At 50.8% G+C, this 22,470-nt stretch overlaps 1 protein-coding gene across 1 annotated transcript in view; it reads left to right on the top strand.

Moving 5' to 3' along the window:
* The window catches only part of ADGRL3 (adhesion G protein-coupled receptor L3), a 176,014-nt gene that overhangs the window by 41,740 nt on the left and 111,804 nt on the right, over positions 1–22,470 (top strand). Inside the window, exon 3 of the mRNA XM_026036436.1 lies at positions 12,524–12,633. Coding sequence (XP_025892221.1) covers positions 12,524–12,633 — 110 coding nt within the window. The remainder of the gene's footprint in view (positions 1–12,523; positions 12,634–22,470) is intronic.

Below are 22,470 nucleotides of genomic sequence, written 5' to 3'. Positions count from 1 at the left end.
ACCCAGGACAGGCTGGAGTCAACGAGGGGGTTTGTTAATTCAATTAATAAAATCTTTTCTCTCTCCTTGCTGGAAAAAAAAAAAGAAAAGAAAAAAGGGAAATAATGACAGATTGGATAAGGTGGCTAGAGAAGAGGTGGTGGTGGCGGGGTTGGAGAGGTGCCTGCACCTTTCCCGGCGGGTTGCTTTGGGCTGGACCCCGTGCAGGTTTGGATTTGGGGCACCGGGCAGTTCTGGGGTTGTTTTTCCCTCTGCTGCAGCCTGCAGCCCGTCCCTGCCTCTGCTCCTTGGGGCTTTGTGCAGTTACTCCCTCTGGCAGCACTTCTGGATGGCTGCCTCCGTGCGCTCTTCCCGCTTGCATCTTCCGGGTTCTGAGCGTGTGTGATCCCGGGATTCCGCTCATCCTTTCACTGTCTTAGTCTGGCCCATCCTTCGCGCTGACACTCGGCTCCCTGCATCCCTCCTAGACCAGCTCTCCTTGGTTGCCTCCTTTCTTCCCAGGCCTCGTTTCCCTCTCCTCCCCTCATGCTCCTCCTCGGAGCCTCCCTTTCCACGGCCCTTTTGTGAAGGAGCTGCATCCTCTCTGTGCCCTGGCCCGGCATCTTCCTGTGCAGGCAAAGCTCCCAGTTTGTGTCCAGCTCCAGATCCTCACGTGGTTTTGGTGCCGTTGCCGCTTGGCGAGTCCCCCAGTTCTTCCTCCTCCTCCTCCTCCTCCTCATGGTTCCTTCCCTTTGTGCGTCTTCCACGTGCCCCATTCATCACCTTGTCGCAAGCTCCGCGCCTGGCGCCACTTGAGTCCCGCTTTCCCAGCCTTCCTTTGTGCTTCCCGGAAGGATTCGCCTTTTGTCCGCCCCGCTGCCGAGCTCGCCCCACTCCGCTCTTCGGCACGTCGGGTGAGATGCCAAGATGTGGAGATGCCTCCACTCAGAGTCTGGCTGGGTCTCTGCCGAGGTGCTCCATCCAGATGCTCTCCGCTCCTTGGCACCCTCAATCTTTATGCCCTACCTCTTATTTCCTGCTCTAGTTCTCCGTAAAACTGCTCTTACAGCCTAAATCCTAAGGGGTCTTTGTTGTTTCGTTTATTTCTTAACAGTGCTTAATTTTCCCGCCGCCCGCGTGGGCTCCCGGCACGGCTGGGCTTGGAAGGGACCTCTGGAGAGGACCTGGTGCAGCGAGGCTTGCGGGAGAGCTCCGCGTGGCCGAGAGTCCCGGCCGTTCCCTCTCCCCACCTCCATCCCCCTGCTCTGCTCTCCTTATCCTACCCCACCCTACCCTACCCTATCCTACCCTACCCTATCCTAGCAAGTCCCCGTTGGCTTTGTGCTCAGCTGGGCCCAGCAAGGCCAGCCCTGACTCTCGAGCAGCCTGCAAGCCCGAGCTGCAGCTCATTAGGAATCCGCTCTCGGCATCCGTCGCGCTCTCCCTGAGGAATGCTAATTCCTCCTTCTTCTGGAGGAGAGAGGCTGCAGTGGCAAGAGAGGGAAGAGCTGGCTTCTACACCAGGATTCCCGCCTGCCTGCATGTCAAGCAGCCCTGCAAGACATGGGGCAGGAGAGAGGGGCAGCCCTCCGATGGTCCGGGAGAAAATGCTCCTTCCTTCCTTCCTTCTCTCTATCCCATGGGATACTGCATCCCCTGCCCCTTTCTTTCGTGTTCTCTTGCAATATCCATCTATTTTATTGTGTTTTACGAGGCCTTGCGGCCTAAACACCCAGGGCAGGTTGTGACCCCCTCCTACCCAGGTGTGTTGGTTGAGTTTTGGGGGTGGACCTGGGAGTCCATGCACTCATATGAACCAAATACTCACAGCCTGCGTGTTCGGGACACGATGGGTTGTTTCTCTTTCCCTTCCCTTTCAAAATGCCCATAACTGCTCTTAACCTGGATTTGAGAGATCTTCTTTAGGGGCTGACCACAGTGGTTTTGGAGGCGTAAGGTGGCTCTGAATCATTTCTAGAGGCTTGGCAAAGCTCAGTCTGTCTCCGTTTGGTTCTCCGTGCAGATGCTTCCAGCGGTTGCAGCACACACGTGGCTCGCCTGCGGATGTGGAATGGTTAAAAGCCCTCGTGCATCCCTAGAAAAGGCACCCCGCTAAAACAAAGCAGCACATCAAAGGAAAGCAGGTCCTCCGGGAATAATCCTCCTTACTGTATGCGGTTTAGGACCAGCTGAATCCCTCTGAAAAGCCCAAGCGGGCGCGAAAGCGAGAGAAAGACCCTTCTTTAGAGGAAGCCTGTCCCTCTGTTTGACTTTGTGCAGCCGGGATCCGAGAGAAAGGCTCCGGCGGCGCGTCCAAGTTTGTGCTGAATGGCTCCTTTGGGCGCGGAAGTGAGCGCCGCGGATGCTCCCCGCCGCCCGGGATGCTCAATGAGTGTGGCTCTGTTCTGCCCTGCTGGAACGAGACACATCCCTCTTTCTAGGTCACTAAGTTAATCAAGTCAAGGATTTCTGTCCATTGTCCTCCTTATCAGTCACAGCTGCGTTTGCGTTAGGGGGCTTTCTGTTCCTTTAAGCCGCATTCATGGGCTGGTTTAAATCCCTTCCCCGGGCTGCAAAAGCAAATGTGTTATACGGCCATCTCACGGCCCAAGCTGAAAAACAATCTATCTCCATCAGAACACGTTGAGAAGCAGATGCAAGAGGAACATGGTGGTGTTGATACACCCCATACCGGGGGCTGAAACGGAGGCCGAACAGGTAGAAAACTGCATTTGCTGTGGGTGGGTTTTTTTCTCTTTTTTTGTCACCTTGATGCCCTGTTGCATTGGCGTCGGTGCGTACTCTAATGTCTGTGTAAGCTGTAGTTATCCACAGGCCTAAGGAATTACTCTTGGAGTTACCTAGGGACAGCACGGGAATGACACGCATCCATCCCGAATCGGCGGAAGATCAAGGAGCTGCAGAGGTGTCTGTAGAACTGAATTTCCCTTAAATTCCGTTGAGTCAGAATATCTTGCTTTTCAAAGCTACATTATCATTAATGATAACACATGAAATGTAGCTTAAATTGAAACACTTCTTTTTTTTTTTTTTCCATTTTTCCTAAGTGACATCGTGCAGCCTTCCCGTACAACCTACTCGCTAAAGGGTTAATCCTTCTCCTAGGGAAGAAGAGTCTATGAGGACATGTCAGACTCCGAGGAGGGCCGTGTTGGCAGGCGGCAGCACAGCTGATGTTCTTGTGGCTGCATGCGAGTCGTGGAGGAGATGCAGGGCCTGGAGTAGTAAGTAGTTCAGCGTTTGTAGGTACTTGCTGCGTGTTATCTGGTATTGGCAGCTGCAGAACGGGGTGGTCGTTGACCAAGACCTGCTGTGGATCCAGAGCACTAAATAGGCAATTAAAACTGTCCCAGGCGCGCCGTGTACCTAGCAGCAGGTGACAGGCAAGCTGCAGTCTGAGGGGTTTAGTCCTTCTTCCATTTTAGCCTGTGGTTTCTAGTGCACTTCCATTAAGCTGCTGTGGTTTAAATACATGATCTGGCCACAAGGATGCTCCTCACAGCCCTTCGAAGCAGGGCACAGCGCTTCCCTGCTTTGGGTTAGTTTTCTGCCTTCTCCTTGACGCCACGGCCAAGTGGGTTTAGGATGAGTCCATATGAACCTCAGCATCTTTTATAAATGAGGGAAATGCATTTTCCTTTCTCGTGAAGGGAAATACAGAAGCTGTCTAAGTCCTGGTGCCTTGTGACACTCACACCGGGCGTCTGTCTTCAAATCTGGTCGGCATTAGACCCCTATGCCGAGGCAGCGGAGCTGGTCAACAACACGCAGGGTTGCTGTGCCATAGACAACACACGTAAATTCATATGTAGAACCTATATTATTTATATAAAGCAACTCATTTTGCCAGGGTATCTCATTTCCCAGGGGGATGAGGGAAGCTCTATAAGCAGAGGCTCTGGCTGACCAGGCTGGCCCTGTGCAGYCGGTTTAATTTGGGCATGGCTATGTCAGAAAGAAGTTTTATAGGCCCTATTTCCTTAAATGCTGAACCGGATCCATCCCACTCTTCATGATGCTTGCCCTGCCCTTGATATTCACGATATTCCCATGATATTCACGGTATYATCCTAAGAAAGCGACGACCGCTTTCCACATCCCAGAGTGAGCAACACAGAGCAGAGCGTCCTACGAGCAGATATCGGGGTGATTTTTGGGGATCCTCGGTACAAATGCAGCCGTAGGTAAGGTTCTCAGTGACCCTCCTGCACTCCGGCTCTGGAATGGCTCTGCTGAGGTCGATGCTGCTATCCTGGAGCCTGCCTGGGCTTTACGGCTTCCCTCGGACCTGGGTTTCCTCACATGGAGCAGAGAGGGAGCAGGGGAGGAGGGAGCAGAGAGGAAGGTCGGGGTGCCTGTAGCCGCCAGTGCAGAGCCCAGGCCCCCGAGCTCTCTGCTCGAAGCCTTTGCAGGCACTGAACCATCTCTGCAGTCAAATATCTGCGTTTGCAAAAGAGGAGAAGGGACTCGGAAGAAATGAGGAAGATTCACCAGGAAGCACCTGATTCCTGGTGCTGGGCAGCTCCAAGCAGCTTGCTCCAGGAGGAGCAGCTTCGCTCGGCCAGCTCCAGAGGCTCCCTCCCCACGCTTCTTTCTTCCACTCCATCCCAGATGATCATGTAAGGTTTGCTGAAGTGGAGGCTTTAAATTCATGCAGCTCAGATGGGCGGGAAGCCCAGCCTGCAGCCTGTGGCTGGAGTTTTAGTGCCAGCTTACTCTGTTTTATCCTAAGAAGTCAGTGAGGAGCAGGGGGACACTAAACTGCTTCCGTCGCTCTTAACCAGCGCTTTGTATCCGTTTAACTACATTAGCTTAATTAAATGAAATGCCAAGTCTCCGGTGTCGCCGGAGCGGCGTTCCGTGGAGCTGCCGGTGCTTTTCCGTGTCCCGGCTGCGTGCGGAAACGCTGCGAAGGCCGGCGTGCCCATCTGAGCCCTCACGCTCGATTCCTGCCACGCCGCTGCCCGCGGCGGGGCACACATCCCCCTGCAAACCCAAGGTGCTGCTCTGGCAGTGCCACCCCCGCCCCGGGAGCCCTTTTTGGGCAGAATGGGGTTTTCGAGTTGGAGCTCGTGGATGAGAGCGCAGCGTTTCGGTGCGCGCCGCCTGCACCGTTTACATAACCTATTTACATATGAATGCAAACATTGCGGGCTTTATATTAGCAGCCCTTGTTGCTGCTCATCACTATGCATGGAGAAAGGCATCGGCGTCTCTCGTAGCATCTACAAAATTATAAATATGTGATGGAGTAATTACTGATTTGGAAATCCAAATTATATTAAAATGATTGTAGCATCTGCGTCTCCCCAAACCTCTGCGTTTGTCAGTTCTAATCTTTTATTGCTCGGGCGATAAACGCGGAGCTGGGGTCTGCTTTGTGCAGTTACTTCTGACCTCCTTCCCCTTCCTGCCTCGCTCCCAAAGTGGGGATGGAAGTGGGGGCTGTGTTTTGATGCCCYTAACAGCAGCAGGCCTTCGGTACCCAGGTAGTCCCAGTGGGTCGCAGCAGGTTTGGGTCGCTCCTGTAGCTAATAACAGCAGTAATATGGGTTTTATTTTCATCTGTGGATCTCCTGAGGCTTTGCAGAGAGGTCAGGATGATGCTGGATGAAGATGCACCGGAGGGTGAGCGGTGGCCCCAGGGTCACTGCCTGGAAGCAGCAGCGCTGGCAGAGGCCCCTCTCCTGCTCCCCACTCACCGTGTTCACGGTCTCACTTAGGTGCAGCAGCAGAAGTTGAGCTAAACATCCCGTGTCCGGGCTGCCGCAGGGACAGATACATTGGGGATTGGGGCCAAAAAAGGATAAAATGGACCAAAAAAGTTTTTTTTTCCTCATTGGTCAATATTTTGGGGTTTGCCTGTTGGTCTGTTGGCACTAAACGTTCTCAGCAGTGTCCCTGTGYCCGCTCTGGCTAACTCAGCGTGCTCAAGGATGCTGCTGCATGTGTGGGCAGCAGTCTAAAAAGCCTAGCGTTGAGTCCAAGGCTCATAAGAATAAGAGAAGAGCCTAATTTTTCCAGTTTGCCTATGGATTTCTGTTAATTTTGTTTTATTGCAAGGAGAACAAGATTGAGGACCTCAGACCATAGACTCATTGAGGTTGGAAGGGACCTTTGGAGCTCATCTAGTCCAAGCCCCCTGCACACGGAGGGTGACCTAGAGCAAGTGGAAGAGGATTGCTTGACTGATCACACAAGATGCCACTTGTGAATTAASAGGCTGGTTTTGTTGAGGTGTCTTCACCCCCAACTGCTGCTTTCGATGCCTGAGCCCCAGTTCTTGCYCATTCCTTACTGGTGAAATAGCTTGGAGAGACAGGCTTCAAAAAGGGATGTCAAAATAAGCTAAAAGAGGGTGTCTCCCTACCCTTTACTTTAAAATTTAATCCATGGGCCAACCAGGAATGGTGTCGGGCAGGAAAGGGCAGAGTGTTTTGAGGCAAAAGCCTAAGGAATGAGGTCCTCACCGTTTCCACCAGCATTCCTTGGGTTCATGAGACCGACAAGTGGGATGCACATCAGTAAGCGGGGCTTGTTCCCACTGGAACCTTCTGCTAGAAACTAACACTTTAAGGAATTAAGTCTACTTCTTTCATATCCTTGACAGGTTCTTTCACTACCAGACAAGCGGACAGAGCAGAGACCAGGTGGTTTTAAGAGACGAGGCTTAGTCAGAGCAGTGTGAATTCAAGTTACGGTCGTGGTGGGTTGCAGACCTTCAGGCTGATGCAGTTTCTGAACGTGCAGGTTGATACAGTCGTGGTAGTTAACTTAGTTGAGGTGTTTTGGGGATGTARCCTGTCAATGTGCAAGACCAGGCAGAGCTGGCAGTTGCAAGCAGGGAGGACCGTGCAAAGGCCAAGCGTTTTCTTATCACCCTGCGGAGAGCAGAGGAACTGGAAGGACATGGAATCATTTCAGAAACTCAAAAAGCCTCCGCAAGGCGTAAATCCCCTCTAAAGAGGGGGCAATCAGTTAACATGGAGGTGTTGGACCTTCTGCAGGGGTATCGGCCAAAAGGCTTCAGCCTCAAGCTCTTCTTGCCTAGTGAATGAGTCARTAGGGCCTATGGGGCTTCCCGTGGTCTTCCTTCCTGCATGCCTCTTCTCTTTCCCAATCCTCAAGACTTCGGCATCCTGTTTGGGTGGTTTGGAGTGGTTTACCCAAGGTGACACAGGAGTCCCTCCGAAAGCTGAAGAAGGATGCGGACAGCTTCATGCCAGCCTCGAGAAGCACCAGTTTTGCTTCCACACCCAAGTTGTGGCCTCCTTGAGAGACACCAGACAGGTCTGTCAGTGCAAACMTCAACAGGGCACGCATGGAATCGGGTGCACCAAGAAGTCCGGCAGCGGCTTCGTGGACTCAGGATGGACAAGGGCCCAAAGCTGCTTGGGAGGTCCCTCCAGACCTGGGGGAGGTGGCAGAAGCCCTTGTGTGGATACAGGTAACTTTCTGCCCTTTTTCTGGGTGATGAAGAGCTACCCGGTGACAACTTCTGCCCAGCGAGGGCCACCCCTTGGGTCTTCTTCTGCGCAGAGAAGAAATGTTCCTCTAAACTCACCAACGCTTGCCCGACCATCAGCTTGTCCCACGGACCCAGGCAGCAGCTTCTGACCAGATACTGTCATTGYAAGAGCTTTCTTTTCTTGTTTATTCAAGGCTAGGGCCAGATTTCCTCCCAAAAAATTATTCTGTCAGGAAGGCAGCGTGGAGTAGAGGGCGAGGATCCTTTGGGTGAGGATGCTCGTGAAGATGCAGCATTTTGCTGCTGTTTCCTGGAGATGTTGGTCACTGCAGCGCAGGAGGAGAAGAAAATAAGATAAACCTAGGGCTCACCTGCACAGGGAAAATGTTTGTGTTACAATATTCCAAAGAGGCTCCGGGAAGATGACCTGCTCATCCCTCAGATGTAATGGGGAAGGACGGGAAGGCGGGAGCGCTCGGATGGGCCATCCCGCCGCAGCCCCCGCATGGCTGCAGCGCCTTGCCGTGAAATGGAGGCTTTCCCTGGCTTTTATTAAGCAGCAGCAGCAGCTTAATTAAGTTCCTCCTGCGTGCAGTGAAGCCGTGCGGCTGAATGTAGGTCAGGCCCGAGGAGCTGCTCCCTGCTCTAGCAGCTGCCTRAGGAGCAGGAATGCCGGATTTTGGTTCTGTTTGCTGTGCTGATCTCTTTGCCCAAGGAGCTAAGAGGTGTCCCCCTCGTCCTCGGGGGAGCCCCAGCTTGGCCTGGCCCCTCCGAACCCCACGAGTCCCCGGTGCCACCAGCGTCGCCACCTCCAAACGCTCCTCAACCGCGCGCTCCCCAGCTCACTTGCCTTGTTAGCCCACCCGGATTAAAGCATTCGGGAAGGACTCTGGCTCCAGCCATTCCCCATGGGCAGCGTCGGGCTTCCCGCCCCCTTCCCGGCTCCTTYGGGGATCCATTCCCAGCTCCGCGGCGCGGGCTGAAACTCTGGGATCAGCGGGCGTGCGGTGGGAAGAGCATCGCTGGCTGGTAGCACAACCCACGGGCGCTCCACGTGCCTTGCTCATTCTCCTGCATTAAATGTGAAACTGCAGCGACAAACTCTAGTGATACACATATAAATTTATATAAATATATATATATATTTTGCTGTTTTCATTGGGTGGAATTTTGCCCCCAAGTTGCAGGGGGCCGTGCAGGAGCAAAGGCTGCCAAAACCCAAGGGCCAGGACAGAATAAGAGCCTTTTCTTTCCCGGTCGGAGCGGGTCGGAGCGGGATGATTCCCGGGTGAATGSCTTGGAGCCAGCACGTTCCCTGCAACGTTTGACATCAGCATTCAAGGGAAAGCGGGCTCGTTTCGAGACGTTTCAAAAAGGGATGTTAAAATTTATCTCCCTTTCTRCTGGCCCCGCCGCAGCACCCAGTGGCTTAAGGTGTGTAAGTAATGAACGAATGAAAGGCGGAGAACAAACGGGAAYGACGGGAATGATTTACGGAGGCATCTGATCAATCCGTCCTGCCTCTTTCCGCTTCTCTCTTTCTCCTTGGGCTTGGAGGCTGGCACGTCGGAGCAGCATCCTGCCCAGCTTGGAGCATTGACTTGCAGGAGACCTGCTATGGATTTCACAGGTTTTGCCCCACCAAAGGCTCAGCGAGGTGCTGGGTAGGACGTTTTGTTTTCCTTTCCTCAGGGATACCTGGAATTTCTGRGATTACCGGAGCGCTGAACAGCCGGCAGCTTTTGCATGAGAACCGAGACGTCCTGGGCCTTTCCGTAGCTGCCCCAGGAACCCAGCTCTTGGAAAAATCCATTGGGAAGCACTGAGCTTTCCCGGAAAACTGTGCCTCGGAGCTTTGCATCCTCAGTGCAAGCCGGCCTATGTGCAGTGACTTCAGTTCTGCATCTGTAGCACTAGRTGCAAAAATCTATACGTCCTGTAGCTGCATATGCGAGAGGCAGGCGAGCATTTTAAGGAAGAGGAGCTGGAGGCCGCATGGGTAGCTGGAAATTCCCATGGGAACGCTGTGGAAGGGACGGCGYGGGGAGCACATAGGGATGTGTGAGCCCTGACATCTCTCCGAGGTTTTTATTTTCCATCTTTTTTCCTTTCTCCCCATGGTGTTACTTCAATGCCTGAGCTGCAGCTGGGGACAGGACCCAACCTGCCAGGTTCTCCGTTTGTTCAGGGACTTTCATATTATCTTTCTGTCTGAGCTGGTTTCTCTGCGATGCCAAAGACCGAATCTGTTGCATGTTGATCAAAATCATGGAATGGCTGAGGTTGGAAGGGACCTCGGGAGATCACCTGGTCCAACCCCCCTTCCTCAAGCAGGGACACCAAGACTGTGTCGCCCAGGATCCATCCAAGTGGCCTTTGGAGTATCTCCGAGGATGGAGACTCTCCAGCCTCCTTGGGCAACGTGTTCTTAGTTGGAAGACGCTCCATCCCAACCATCCCAATGATCCCGAAGGGATCTTTGCTCTAAAGCCACCTGGGTTTTGTGCCACTGGCACTCACTGGTCACCGACTGGGAAGGGGCACTTGGCTGGGCACGTGCCACAGTGGGGCAGTAAATGGCAGTGGGAACGTCGGGATGGGTTCCGTGGGTCTTCTGTAAATGGGATTTTTATGGAGGTTTGGCTGGTGGGCCTTGGTAAAGGTCTAAGCAGGCAGCTCCTGAAAAGGGGAAGATGTTTTTCCATAAAAGGTGGGTTTTTCTGCCTGGTTTTCTCTGCAGCTCTGCCCGTTGCCATCCAGAACAAGTAAGATGAAGGGATTTTCCCTCTCCCCTATCCTTTTCTTCTMTTTTTTTTGCCAACACGGTGGGACAGAGGCTTTTCTCATGGTTGTGCTCTGCCCTCTTTGCCCATTTTCGCCTCCCTTCCCTCATTTATTTCCTTTTCCCCTGGTTTGGGAGCTGTGACTCCGCTTAGGCTCCCCTTAGGAGGGCGGTTTCACTTCGCTTCCCGCTGACTTTCTCCAGGGTATCTATCCTTTCATTTTCTTTTATTTCCATTTTCTCCTCCCTCTCGGTGCTTCCCAAAGGGTTGCTTTGGAAATGCCACGTATCGACAGGGAAGAGCGGACTCCGAGCTGACTTATTTGCTCCGACAGCCCCTTTCCCAGAGCAGCCACCCGGAGAGGAGGGTGTTTTGTGTTCGGGAGCAGGGCGAGGATGTCTTGCAGCGTCGCCACGAAGGACAGTGAGTTAAGTCTGTCCCCTACTGTAAAACGGTTGGAAAAGAGACCAGGCCTTGAGCAGCGGGCCTGAGCCTGGGTGTTGTGCCTGCATTAGCGCGCCTGCTCACGTCCAGCCTTTGCAGAAAAATAAAATCCATGCAAAGCGACGTGCTCGGGCTGAGAGGCTAAAGGGAAAAATAAAAATAAGGGGTTTTTGGCGGTTCAGGGTCCTGCAGCACTTGCATTCGCTCTTCTACAAACCCTCTGCAGGAGCTATTACRAATAATTAATACAAGTGATGCTCTTTTACCTGATAAAAAATGAAGTGTCCAGATGATAACGCCGGGAGAGGGTCGTTTTTCCCTCTTGCAAACGTAGCATTCCAGACACATCCAGCCCTTGCCATGGACGTGTTTGTTAAAGGAAGGACCTAAAATAAACATCACCTGCCAGGCTGCTTTTTTTTTTTCCTCCTCCTCCTTTCTTTCTCTTTCAGTAAATATATGAACAATGTCAGCACTGGAGGGGGGAAAAAAAGAAAGAAAAAGATGCCAGAGTGGGAATAAGCAGCTGTTTATGCCTGAAATGTTCCTCCCTCGGTGACCTTGTCACTTAAAAATCACAAAAATGTTGCCGGCGAAAGGAATGGAAATGCTCCCAAGGGGAGCGCAGGGCTGTTCCCTTTGGTTCCTTATCTGTTGGGATCTGAGTTGGGAGATGCGCTCCAGGCTTGAGCCTGGGGCCGGGTCTGGGCTCGATGCTCCCTGCTGTCCCTTTGTTCCCAGCACAAACAAATAAATATTGGGCAAATTGCTGCCCCAAATTGGTTGTTTTCTGCTGCAGCTTGGAGAATTTTGTCACAAATCATCCTGATTCTGGTGCCCTGCGTGTGTTGCACTAGGCTGACACCTTTTTTCTCACAGAAATGTGTTTTTCCTATGCAAAGGCAAAAAGCAATACAAGAAATGGGAATTAACGTAGCTGGAAGGAAAACATAATCAATGTGATTTTATTTCCTGCTTGTAGATGAGAGAGGTTATGCTTGGAGGATAAATTTTCCAGAGGAAAATTCTTTTCTCAAAAAAAAAAAAAAGGGGGAATAATGGGAGCTTCTCCTTTTGGGATGTGAGGAGCTGGGAAGTGGAGATCTCTGTGTCTTACAAAATGGGACATTTGGGGCGTTGGTTTGTTGCTTGGTTTGTTCTTTCTSTTGCCTCCTTGCCACAAGGCTGCTCTGCTCCCGCCATCCGATTCATTAGGCAGCCACTAATGAATCTGGTTTAAYTTACGGGGCTCGTGGAGGCCACAGGTGACACTGGAGCAGCATCCCGGAGGGAACAGCCGCAGCAACCTGTTCTCCTAGGGCTCTAAGACCCAACCAAAGACTTCATCATTTTCCCTCTGTCCCACTTTCTACTGATGCACTTTTTACACGAGAGCAAGGGGTTTCTCTTTGCAATCCCCCCTTTTCCATCCACTTGGAAAGAAAAATTTTATGTGTATGTGTGCATATATATGTATATGTATATGTATTCTTATATGGATATCTGGATATAAATATATGTCAAGACAGACGGGCAGCTTCTTTGGTGCATTGGGTCGTTCTTCACCTCTCTAGCGGTGCCGTCCCTGACGTTCCTTTGCACGAAAGAGCATTATTCACAACGCTGTCTCCCATAAACAGGTCAAAAAAGCCACTTTTTTGCCCCCGCTGTGCAATATGTGGCACTTCTCTCTGCATTTTCTTGTCCTTACAGGGTCACGGTTGTCCACAGCCCTCGGGCTGCCGGCGCTCGGGAGCRTTTCCGGAGGCTTCCCGCCCGTGTCCTTGCTTCTCGCTCACGCTCTTCCCTGTTGTCCCTTGCCTTGCAGGTGCAGCAACCGGACGCAGTGCGCCGTGGTGGCCGGCCCCGACGTCTTCCCGGACCCCTGCCCCGGCACCTACAAGTACCTGGAAGTGCAGTACGAATGCGTCCCTTACAGTACGTACGCGGGTCGCGCCGCGCGCGCACGCCCCATAGCAAACGGGCACGGGCCCCTCCGGAGCTTCTGGCCTCTCTCACTGGTGATAACCACGGAGGAACACGCCCTGGTCCCACCTGCGCTGTCTGGACGGGCGGCGTGGGGTCACAAGGGCTTTAAATACAGTGTGGGATTGACGAGGAGACGGAGAGCTGACGTTGGGGAAGATTCCCAGTGTCCGGAGGTGGACTTTCCTCAGTCGTGTGCTTGGGAAGGGAAATTGCATCCAGGCCGCTTGGTTTTTAAAGGTAGAAAGAATGATCATGGGGRATGACAGCAGTATGTGTTGAAAAGGCAACGTCAGAGCTGCAAAATGTTAAGCGTAGCTCAGGGTTGGCTTTCTGGAGACACCGAGTTGGTCACCGTCCTCCTACCCAGAACCACATATCTCACAAAGAAACGGTGACCCYGCTCTCCCCCTCATCCCCCAGGATAGCGCCAGCCCCTATCCCACTGGGCCCGGAAGGATTTTCCATGCAGACGTGGTTGGAAGGCACCACCCAAGGCTCACGGGTCTCTCTCCAAGGAGCATCTCTGCTGCTCAGCACATTGGTGTTTGATTTGTGTTGTTCTCTCTGAACAAACTTGAGAGGCTTTGACGTGTGATGATGGATTATTTCTTTTTTTCTCCTTTTCTTTCTTTTTTAATGGGGTGAGCTATTAAGCCTATGGAAAGGGTGACACCAAGGGCCTCTGGGGCAGACCTCATGAGCTCATACAGGAGTGCTATTTTGGAAGCATTGCACTATAAATAAGGCCTTTCATTTTGAGAGGAAAAAAGTGGAGAACAACATGTTTTAATGGTCTCGGTGTTGGGGGGAAGCTCTTGGCYGTCAGCACAGCAGCTTTTTGGGCTCTACGGGCTGCGTTTGCTYGCAGGTCGGATCGTGAGAGGGGCCCTCGGTCCCTGCCTTGGCTTCCAGCCCCTGGATTTGGGGTCGGTGGCGGCAGCAGGTGCTGGTTTTGTCGACATCAGTCTGGCCTATGGGTTAAGCCAGGTCTGGGGAACCTTGCAAAAGAGCGGGGGGCTCCTCTGGGTGAACGGGCTGGTAGGTGTCAGGAAGAGGCCAAGTTCCTTAGGCGCTCAGAGAAGCTTTGGTGAACTTCTGATGCCAGAARGGGTGAAGGGAAGCGATGCTGGAGAATCTCTCTTCTGTTCTGAACCTTTTTTTTTTATTATTTTCCGTTTATTTATTTCATTATTACTTGTTTTCAACGTGGAGGCTGAAACCGCCTTTCCCGGTTGCTGTGTTGAAGGAAGGAAAGGTCATTTCTTCGCTAGAAATATCCCTCTTATTGCTGGGAGAAGAGCAGCCAGGCTCACGATATGAATAAAAGCGAGGGCCGGCGAGCGCGGTGCGGGGACCCGAATTCAATAATATTTTATTGCAGCACGGGCAGGCTGAGGTGCATTCAAAAACACTAAACGAAGCTTCACCCGAACTGCTCCGCCGGAGCAGYGGGGCCAGCAAATAGACCGATAGTGGGATAATGCCTTTTTTYAGGAGAACACCACAAGCCCTGGCAAGTAAACTGCTATTTTCCGAGATTGCTGGCGGGGAGGGAGAAGGCAGCGAGCAAATTGCCACCTGCAAACAAGTAAATGAGGCCACTTCTCCTCACAAGATGCTTTTTTAATTGTTCCTGTCCTGCTGCAAGACCTTGCGGTGGCCTCCGGGCTGCCTGGGCTGTCCTGCTGCCTTCCTGGGCACTGTTTGCCCGCCGGGAATGCCWCCGGATCCATCCAGCAAACAGGCACATGGCTTTTTTCAACTGTAGTTTGCTTATTTTGGTTTTGTGTTTTTTTCACCCAGAAAAACACCATAGAAAATGATGGGCTGCCCGAGGGGGTTAAACAAAGCTATGGGTACTGCGGGCAGTAATGGATAATACATAATTTCTTTTATATATATTTATATATATAGATATATATAGATATATAAAGTAAYTATATACATTTTTAGATATATATACACAAAATTATATATAATTGTATATTTTAAAAAAGTTAAGGAGTAAATCGTCACCACCACCTCCCTGAAGCCAGTCACCCTGTTATTCTTTTTTTTTAGYTAAATAAATGATCTGCGTGCGTGGGCTAGAGACACGTATTACTAATGCAATAATAGCAGTAATGRTAATAAAAGTTAGCTATTGGTAACTCCGGGAGTGAGTTGAGCCTTCCTGTGGGGTCTGACGTTGGAGCTGGACACGGCCTGTTGACGGAGGTAGGGTTGTTAGTTGGACCATCAAGGAGACGCAGGCCCCCTTGTACCCTTATGMTCTTCCTGGCGTTCAGGCTTTCCCTTCCTCAATCCATAGGAAAACGTGTCTTTGTGYCGTTACCTTCCTGGTTTCGGAGGCGAAGGCCGAGCTGGGCCGTGGGCTGCGAGCTGAGGTCGCCTCGTGGGGCCCTCGGTTGGCGCCRCTCCTTGGGCTCCACGCAGCCCAAATCCGTCGCCCGCAGCCTCACCACGAAGCGTCAGGCGAGGAAAGCACCTTCTGGCCTCCTCACGGGTTGGGGAAATTCCCAGCCTTGTGTTCCCGTTCGCTTGGGAAGCGCCGGGGAGCTTGCAGGGGGCCTTGGAAAGGTTGGAGTGTGTGTGAGGGAAGGGGCGTTCCTGGCCCCGCCGTCCTCTCCTGCTCACAGAGTTTGCCTCATGGGCGGGCAGGCTTTAAACAGGCCATTTACGGCCACAAACCATAAACAAGTCATTTATGCCTTGCCCCCCCCCCCGTCTCGTGCTTTTTTTCGTGATTTAGGGSCCCGTCAGGTCTCCTTGAGCACTCTGTAATTGGTTTCTTTACAGCAGCTGAAGGTGGAAAACGGCGATGAGCCGCGGGACTCATCTCATTTTGTGCAGGTTATGGATATAAGGGAACGACTTAATTCCTCATGCAACTTCAGGGCGCGCTGTGTCTTCCTCTCCAGCCTTGTCCCACCACAGCTCATCAGAGGCATTGAGTTGGGACGGAATTGTGCTTAAAATCCCCTTAAACCTGTTGCCCGGATGCCTTCRGCCTCGATCGAAGGCCATTAAATCACCGGGAAACTTTCTTTCAACATCAGCAAACTTCAAGGCAGGTTGCTGCTAACCTGGGGCTTTTCTTATTTTTTTAAGTGATTAGTTCTTTTCCTGGGAATTCATCTTCGTGGCACTGCTCCTGACACGGTAAATAACTGCTATCTTCTTGGCTAATAACGGAAATTGCAGCCGCGCCGGGTACAAAAAAGGATGAAATTTCAGTGGATTTTCTCCGTGTTGAAGGGAAGAAACAAGGAGATTCGGGACGCTTGTGTCAACCAGTCCTTTTCCTCCGCTAATTCCTGCCTTTCTCTCAGGTCTGCCACTCCATCTTGGCCACCAGTTCAGTGTGGAAACGTGCCTTGCTGGTGTCCCTAGCAGTGCTGTCTTTAAGAGGAGCATATATTTCTTATCTTTAATAACCTATTGTCTAAATTGTGCTGTTAGGCCGAGCGCTCTCCGGAGACRCGCGTATGGATTTCGTGCGTTTTTATAACTGATCTTCCCGGAGATAATATTTATATTTCCAGATTTGGCTCCTATTATCCTTTCATCTCTCTTTCAATAACTGTTGCGAGGGTTTCTTTCGGCGGCGCGAGCAGCGTAAGGAGATTAAGACCATCCTTGCCAGGTGCTGTTATAAATCCACAAAAGAAATGAAATACATTTATTGGGTTTTATTCCGGCCAACGGGGAGAACAGAGTCTCTGTATCCAGTGGTTAAGTTTGGGATTGAAGTTCATTTCTTTCAGCGCAGGAAGGAGGGGGAATGTGAGTGTATTAAGTCAAATCCCTTTAGTGGGCAAATACTGGAACGCATCTTTCCAGAGCTAAAAATACAACTTTGTTGAGTTGCTCTATATTAAAAGGGCTCCCAGGAAGACAGCCAAACGAGTCTGAATGTATTATTATTATTTCTTTTTTTTTTTCCTTTTTTCACTCATTTCCTCCGCTTTCCTTGCTAATAACATTTCCAGGCCACTTCTAACATCAGCACTGGCCGTCATGAAAGCACTTGTGCCTGAAGCCCTGGCCAAGGAGGCAGCCTTGGCTTTGGCTTTGGCTTTGGCTTTGGCTTTAGCTTTCGGTTCTCCTTCCAGGAGGAGCTGGACGTGGGGGAGCCACCGAGGCCGTACCCAGGGCATCCTGTTGGAAAAAGCTCGGCTCCCTTCTCCTTTTCCTTCCCCAAACCTGGCTTTGGCTTTGGCTTTAGCTTTCGGTTCTCCTTCCAGGAGGAGCTGGACGTGGGGGAGCCACCGAGGCCGTACCCAGGGCATCCTGTTGGAAAAAGCTCGGCTCCCTTCTCCTTTTCCTTCCCCAAACCACGGGAAACAGCCAAGAAAAATCCCACATTATCCAGAAACGTCCAGCCCCTTGAGGAACACCACGTGCCCCGGTGCGGGTGGTGCAGATCCCTGCTGCAGGACCAGCGTTTCCCAGCACGCCGGAGCAACAGCCTCCCGTGCTCTGCTTTTATTTCCCCTTTTGATTATTATTGTTTTTCATTTGTGATCAGTTCCGATTAGGAAGGATTTGTGCTGCAGGATTTCCCAGATGTCTCTCTTGCTGAGGGTCCAAACTCATTTCCCCCTCCAAAGTATTTTTCCTTCCAACTTAAAAAAAAAATAAATAAAAAAAGCCTTTAATCTCGTTTATCTTTAATTTCTCTGTTCCGCTCCACAGGGCCACATAAAAGGATTTACCTGGCGTATTTATCCCGTCCACTCTAATTGCAAATTCCTTTGCAGCTCTCGGGTTTCGCCGGTGATCCCCGGAGGTGCCTCCTTCCAGTTTGCCTTGCAGAGGGCACCTGCCTGGTGTTTCTCGCTGCTCCCATGTGGTTACGGTTCAGCAGCACCTCATGAACTGCCTGGTTTTAGTTTCTGGGGCGCCCTGAGAGCTCTCCGGTGCCACGACCGCGCTCTCATTCAGCAGAACTGGAGCCCTGGAGGGCTGCTGCACCCCACCCCAAACCAGGTTGCCCTTAGTATAGGGCAGGTTGGTGTTTTATCCCTTTGCCTCGGAGTTGATGTGGTTTCCCAGCTGTGTTGTGTGTTGGGGGGTGTTTTCAGTGGTTATCTCAGAGCGGGGGATCCACGTGCTGGTGCTTTCACAGCAGAGAGTCGGTGTTTCACCWGGAACCCAGTGAAAATGCCTGCAGGTTCCTTCCCTAGTTGTCATGTTTAAGTTAAATTGGTGTCTTAAGCCTGCGTTTTCTTTTGTTTGGGATTCTCTTTTTGCATTTGTTATAAAGATGTAGTTGTCTTTGGGCACATGTTTTTGCCCAGAGCCTGCGGAAGGACCTGGGACTTTCTGCCGTTGACTAGGAGAGCCTGTGGATGCACAGACCTGCGCCGACTTGGTTATGAAAGCAGGGGAGCCTGTGGCTTCCAGTGTGCACGCTGAGAAATTCGGGACACACCAGTGACAACAGGGAGATAGGTTCCCAGTGTGGAGCAAACGTGGGACTTTTTCCTTCTTTTCTTGACAGGGACTACTTGCAGGGTCCCAGACCAGTTGTAGAAGACGCAAGGCAGCCATCCACCTTTTTTTATGTCCACTTTATGTTAGGAAAAGAAGGATTACCATTTTTTTGTCTATCCCTTTGGAGCAGCTCCGTTGACCTAGAGTCAACCGCTCTACCCGTGCCTACAAACACCTCAGCAAGAAATATTAACTTACATCCCATTTATTATGTTTATTAGCACTTATGAAGGTGTTGCCCCAGTAGCCCTGTGGGAGGAGGATGCTGAGGATGAAGAGCAGGACTTGCAGGCGCTCCATAAATGCAGCCTCCCAAGTGTCATGAGYGACCTTGGCCATCGTTGGCTGCGGCGCGTGGACGGGAAAGCTCCAGCAAACTGCTCTGCAGCGTTTCTTCATGTGCATGTTGATACTCATGTTAAAATGGGCTTTCACAGTCAAATTCTGCCCAAATCTTATCAATTATGAATGGCTGCATGGCGACAGATGGTCTGTATTACTGTTTTTAGGAATGAGTGATACGTTTCAAATGAGAAACACATGTTGCTCAGCAGCTTGAGCTGCCACTTRTGAGAAGAGAAGCAACTCCCTGACCCCTTCTTCCCCTCCTGTTGCTGGATAACATCCTATTTTAATAACCTGAAAATGGAGACCGTGAAATCCTGCCCCATGGAAGGCCGTGAGCGAGCGTGGGTTCCGGTGTAAGCGGATCCTGCCCTTGCTCGGCGCAGTGGGAGCTGCACCTGTTTGGGCAAGGGTGAAATGCGGATTCGCCGCKCGAGTATCCATCAGGATTTCCTGGGGGCCTCTGTGACAGCGTGTCGGGCAGACCCGATGCGGCACAAATGTCCTTCAGCTCCGTGTTGCTGGAGGGTAAGGCTGGAAAGAGACGTTTTGGGCCTTAAAACCAATGTATGTCACGCGAGCGTTGGTGGGTGCTCCATCAGGTGCTTGGCTTGGGTGAAGATGCCATAAATCCCATCAAGAAGATATTGGTCCTTTCAGTCTGGACCTGTGACATGGCTTGCTTTTAGACACAAATGTTTCCAGAATGGAAGATTGTCGTGGAGTGGAAGTGGTGCTCCTGGAGCAACCTGGCAAGACCGTGATGCGTTTGCGTTCACATGAAGGAGTCCTCGGGAGCAGGATGGACCATCCTGGAGAGCACGTTCTCTAAGCGTCTGCCTGTTGTTGCTGCTGACATCAACGTCTCGGCGCACACGTCAACCGGCAGCAAATACACCCAGCTGCAGGAGGGGTGTCCAGCTTGGTGGAGAGCCGCGTGTTAAAAATCCTCGTCGCTTTTGCAAAACCTGCTGCAAAAAACCCTCCTGGTGGGCTCTGATGCAAAGTACGTATCATTAAGGCACRTGTTGCCAGAATGAATGAGCCAAAGGTAGTTGTGGCCTTTCAAAAATAAACTCGCAATCCTTTGCTTACTTGCAGACTTACAAAACTGCCGCGGCACGTTGGCCAAAACGGGGAGGGAGAGGCTTGCATGGTCGCCCTCTTGCTTCCCCAAACCCTGCTTAGCATTCATGACATAGGAAAATACTCATTTCTGTGCCTTTAAACTCAATCATATTTGTTATTCCCTCGCTGAATTTAGTGCTTATTCAAATGCACTCGTTGTTCTCCCAGAAAACAGGTTCTGGCTCCATTTGTTCAGCGCAAAGCCCTTCCTTACTGCCCAGATAACACAGCGTTATCTTTCTCGGGTGATGCTTCACCATACAAAGCAATCTAAAACCCAAGGAAGCGTGCCAAGAGACGCTGGGCAAAAAGCCCGTACATAAAGTTTGAGCTTCCTTCCCTTAGCAGTGCAGCGTTTGCACAGCCCTCTCTCCAGGCAGAGAAAACAAATCAAAACAGAGCACTGAAGTCAACCAAGAAATACCAAGTACCTGAGATTTGGCAGCTTCCTACCTGAGCCCACAGAAATTAGGCCTATGACTATCATTAAACACTGTGGAGATGCAAACTATCTGCAGAGAAGATGGGTTTATTTTTCCCCTTTGTGTGTGTGAATATTAGGAGATTTTAGGGGGAAAAATGCCGTTTCTTTCCCTCCTCTGTTCTATTTCTTGTCCCCTTTGATTCRCCAGTTCTCACTTGCCCAGCAATAAACGTAAATGGGGGACAGCACCTATGGCTTTGTGGGCGTCCACACTTAAATCCACATGATTTTGCTTCCACTTGYCCTCCCTTTTTGGAATCCAAGGCTTTGGGAGGATGGTAATTTGCCAAGCTTCGGATTTGCTGTGAATCATTTTCCTCATATATACATATATAAAGATATATTTTATATATATATAAGAGAAATATCTACATAGGGTCGAGAGGCTGAGGTTTGCCTGGTTTCCCTCCCTGTTTGCCCGGAGCCYGATAGGTCTCCAATTAAATTTTCCAATATTGAACAAGAGCAGAGCGGTCGTGTCAGCTCTTCTACACAGGGCTATTAAATTACAGGATGTAAAAGTGGCTAACGATGATTCAGAGCAATATTATGCCCCGGCTCGTTGTTTATCGCAGTTAAAAGACGATTTGAAGAGGCTGCCTTCGCTGCCAGCTGCATGGTCGTTAATGATCAATAAGAAAACTCAAACCCAAAAGGGCCTTGGATCTCAATACACCTCCCATTTGGAAGTTCCTGAGTTCCCAGATGGAATTGTGGATATGCAACGGCTCTAAAAACAAGGAGGGATTTGCTTTTTTTGTTGTTGTGCTCGACCAACAGGGCAGATTCAGCTGGAAATGACTCCTGACGCGTGAAGAAAAATCGGATGCAAAGGTGACGGACTCGCTTCTAAATGCACTTAATTGCTCTGACCTCAAGCTCTGTGTCTCCTAATTAACATGGGCAATAAATGAATGCCCAAATATAATTTTGAAACCCACAAAATCAGCAGCAGAAGCCAAAATTGCTRCTTCCTCTCCAGGCTGACACTTCTACTGCAAGCAATAGCCTTAAAAGCACCGTGCGAGCTCTTTGCCCCCAATGGCTCTGCCCGGCATCACTGCTTTAAGAATTCCTTTCTGGAAACAACTGAGCAAGGTGATGAACATCAAACTGAAAATTCAAATTAGTTGCATTAAATTCAATTCAGAGTGCCCGAAGAATTTTGGGGACAGAGTTTTTTGTTTTGGTAAAACAAAGGCAATTAGAGCCTCCTTCTCACAGCCTGCAGGTTTCCTTTTAACTGCAAYAGCAATGATTGCACTTGGTCCGTAAAAGCACAGGCATTAATGCTGCAAAGAGCGATGTGCCACAGAACATGTTGAATTGGAAGTACCTAAGAGAAAAGGAACGTGATGCTTTCTCTTTGACTTTATTATATGGAGACTTGGCTCGCTGGCGCCATTTAAATAAATAAATATGCAAATATCCCTTGCTCCGAAGCACAGTTTGCTTGACAAGCCCTCAGTTTTTTTCCACACATTAATTAAAACCCAGCGACATCCGCGTGCTGCTTTGCCCGCCGGTGCCGGTACCACTTGTCTGTTCAGTTCAGAAAGGCTGAGATCTGGGCTGGTCGATGCTCCCAGTGGGCCTTCTGGGCAGACTTTCCTCCCAGTAGGAATGGAGCTGGGAAGAGGGTCTCATCCCTGCTGCTTGACCCTTGGAGACATCCTCCTAGCCTCAGTGCAGACAGAATTACTTCTCGCTTCTCCAGGAGATGGACTGTGAAACTAGGGCCGCTTCCCTAGTTTTCCAGCACCATCATGGAACAGTTTGGCTTTTGTGGCAGGCAAGAACCAAAATCTGCTTGACAGGAACTTAAAATTTTGATTGTGATGCGTTCTGGATCACGGCTGATACGTGCTGCTGGAAGCCCATCTTGCCCACAGGTTTCTCCAAAGTTTACTCCTGTGGTTCTCCATTGTTTTTTGAAAGGACCAGCAACATCAATAACACATTTTATGTGCTTGCAGCACGTAGTTTATCTCGGGATGGCTCAAAATAAGCTCACAGTGCAGTCCAGTGTCTCCATAAGGTCTAGCTTGCAAGAGATGGTTTCTACTGCCTTGCTTRATGGTGATCCTGAGGTTGGCAGGTGAACCTTGCAAGCAAAATAGCAGAATCGTTTTGTTCCATCGAGTGAGAAATCATCATTATTTAGAGGTTTTGGTGACCCTCTCTCTTCTGCTGCCCTTGACAGCTTGGCTTCCAAAGGAGGAGCACTTAAATCCCATTTCTGTTTACCAGGGGAGCAGTTTTGCCAAGTGTATTGACGTGAGGATTTCATTGTCTTTAAGCAAACTGGCCAAATAAAATAATAATAAGCC

This window comes from Nothoprocta perdicaria, unplaced genomic scaffold (genome assembly GCF_003342845.1).
Source record: "Nothoprocta perdicaria isolate Ctin4 unplaced genomic scaffold, notPer1 scaffold_178, whole genome shotgun sequence".
NCBI lineage: Eukaryota > Metazoa > Chordata > Aves > Tinamiformes > Tinamidae > Nothoprocta > Nothoprocta perdicaria.
Note: the sequence above shows the minus strand (reverse complement) of the source record. Positions and strands in the feature narration are given on the sequence as shown.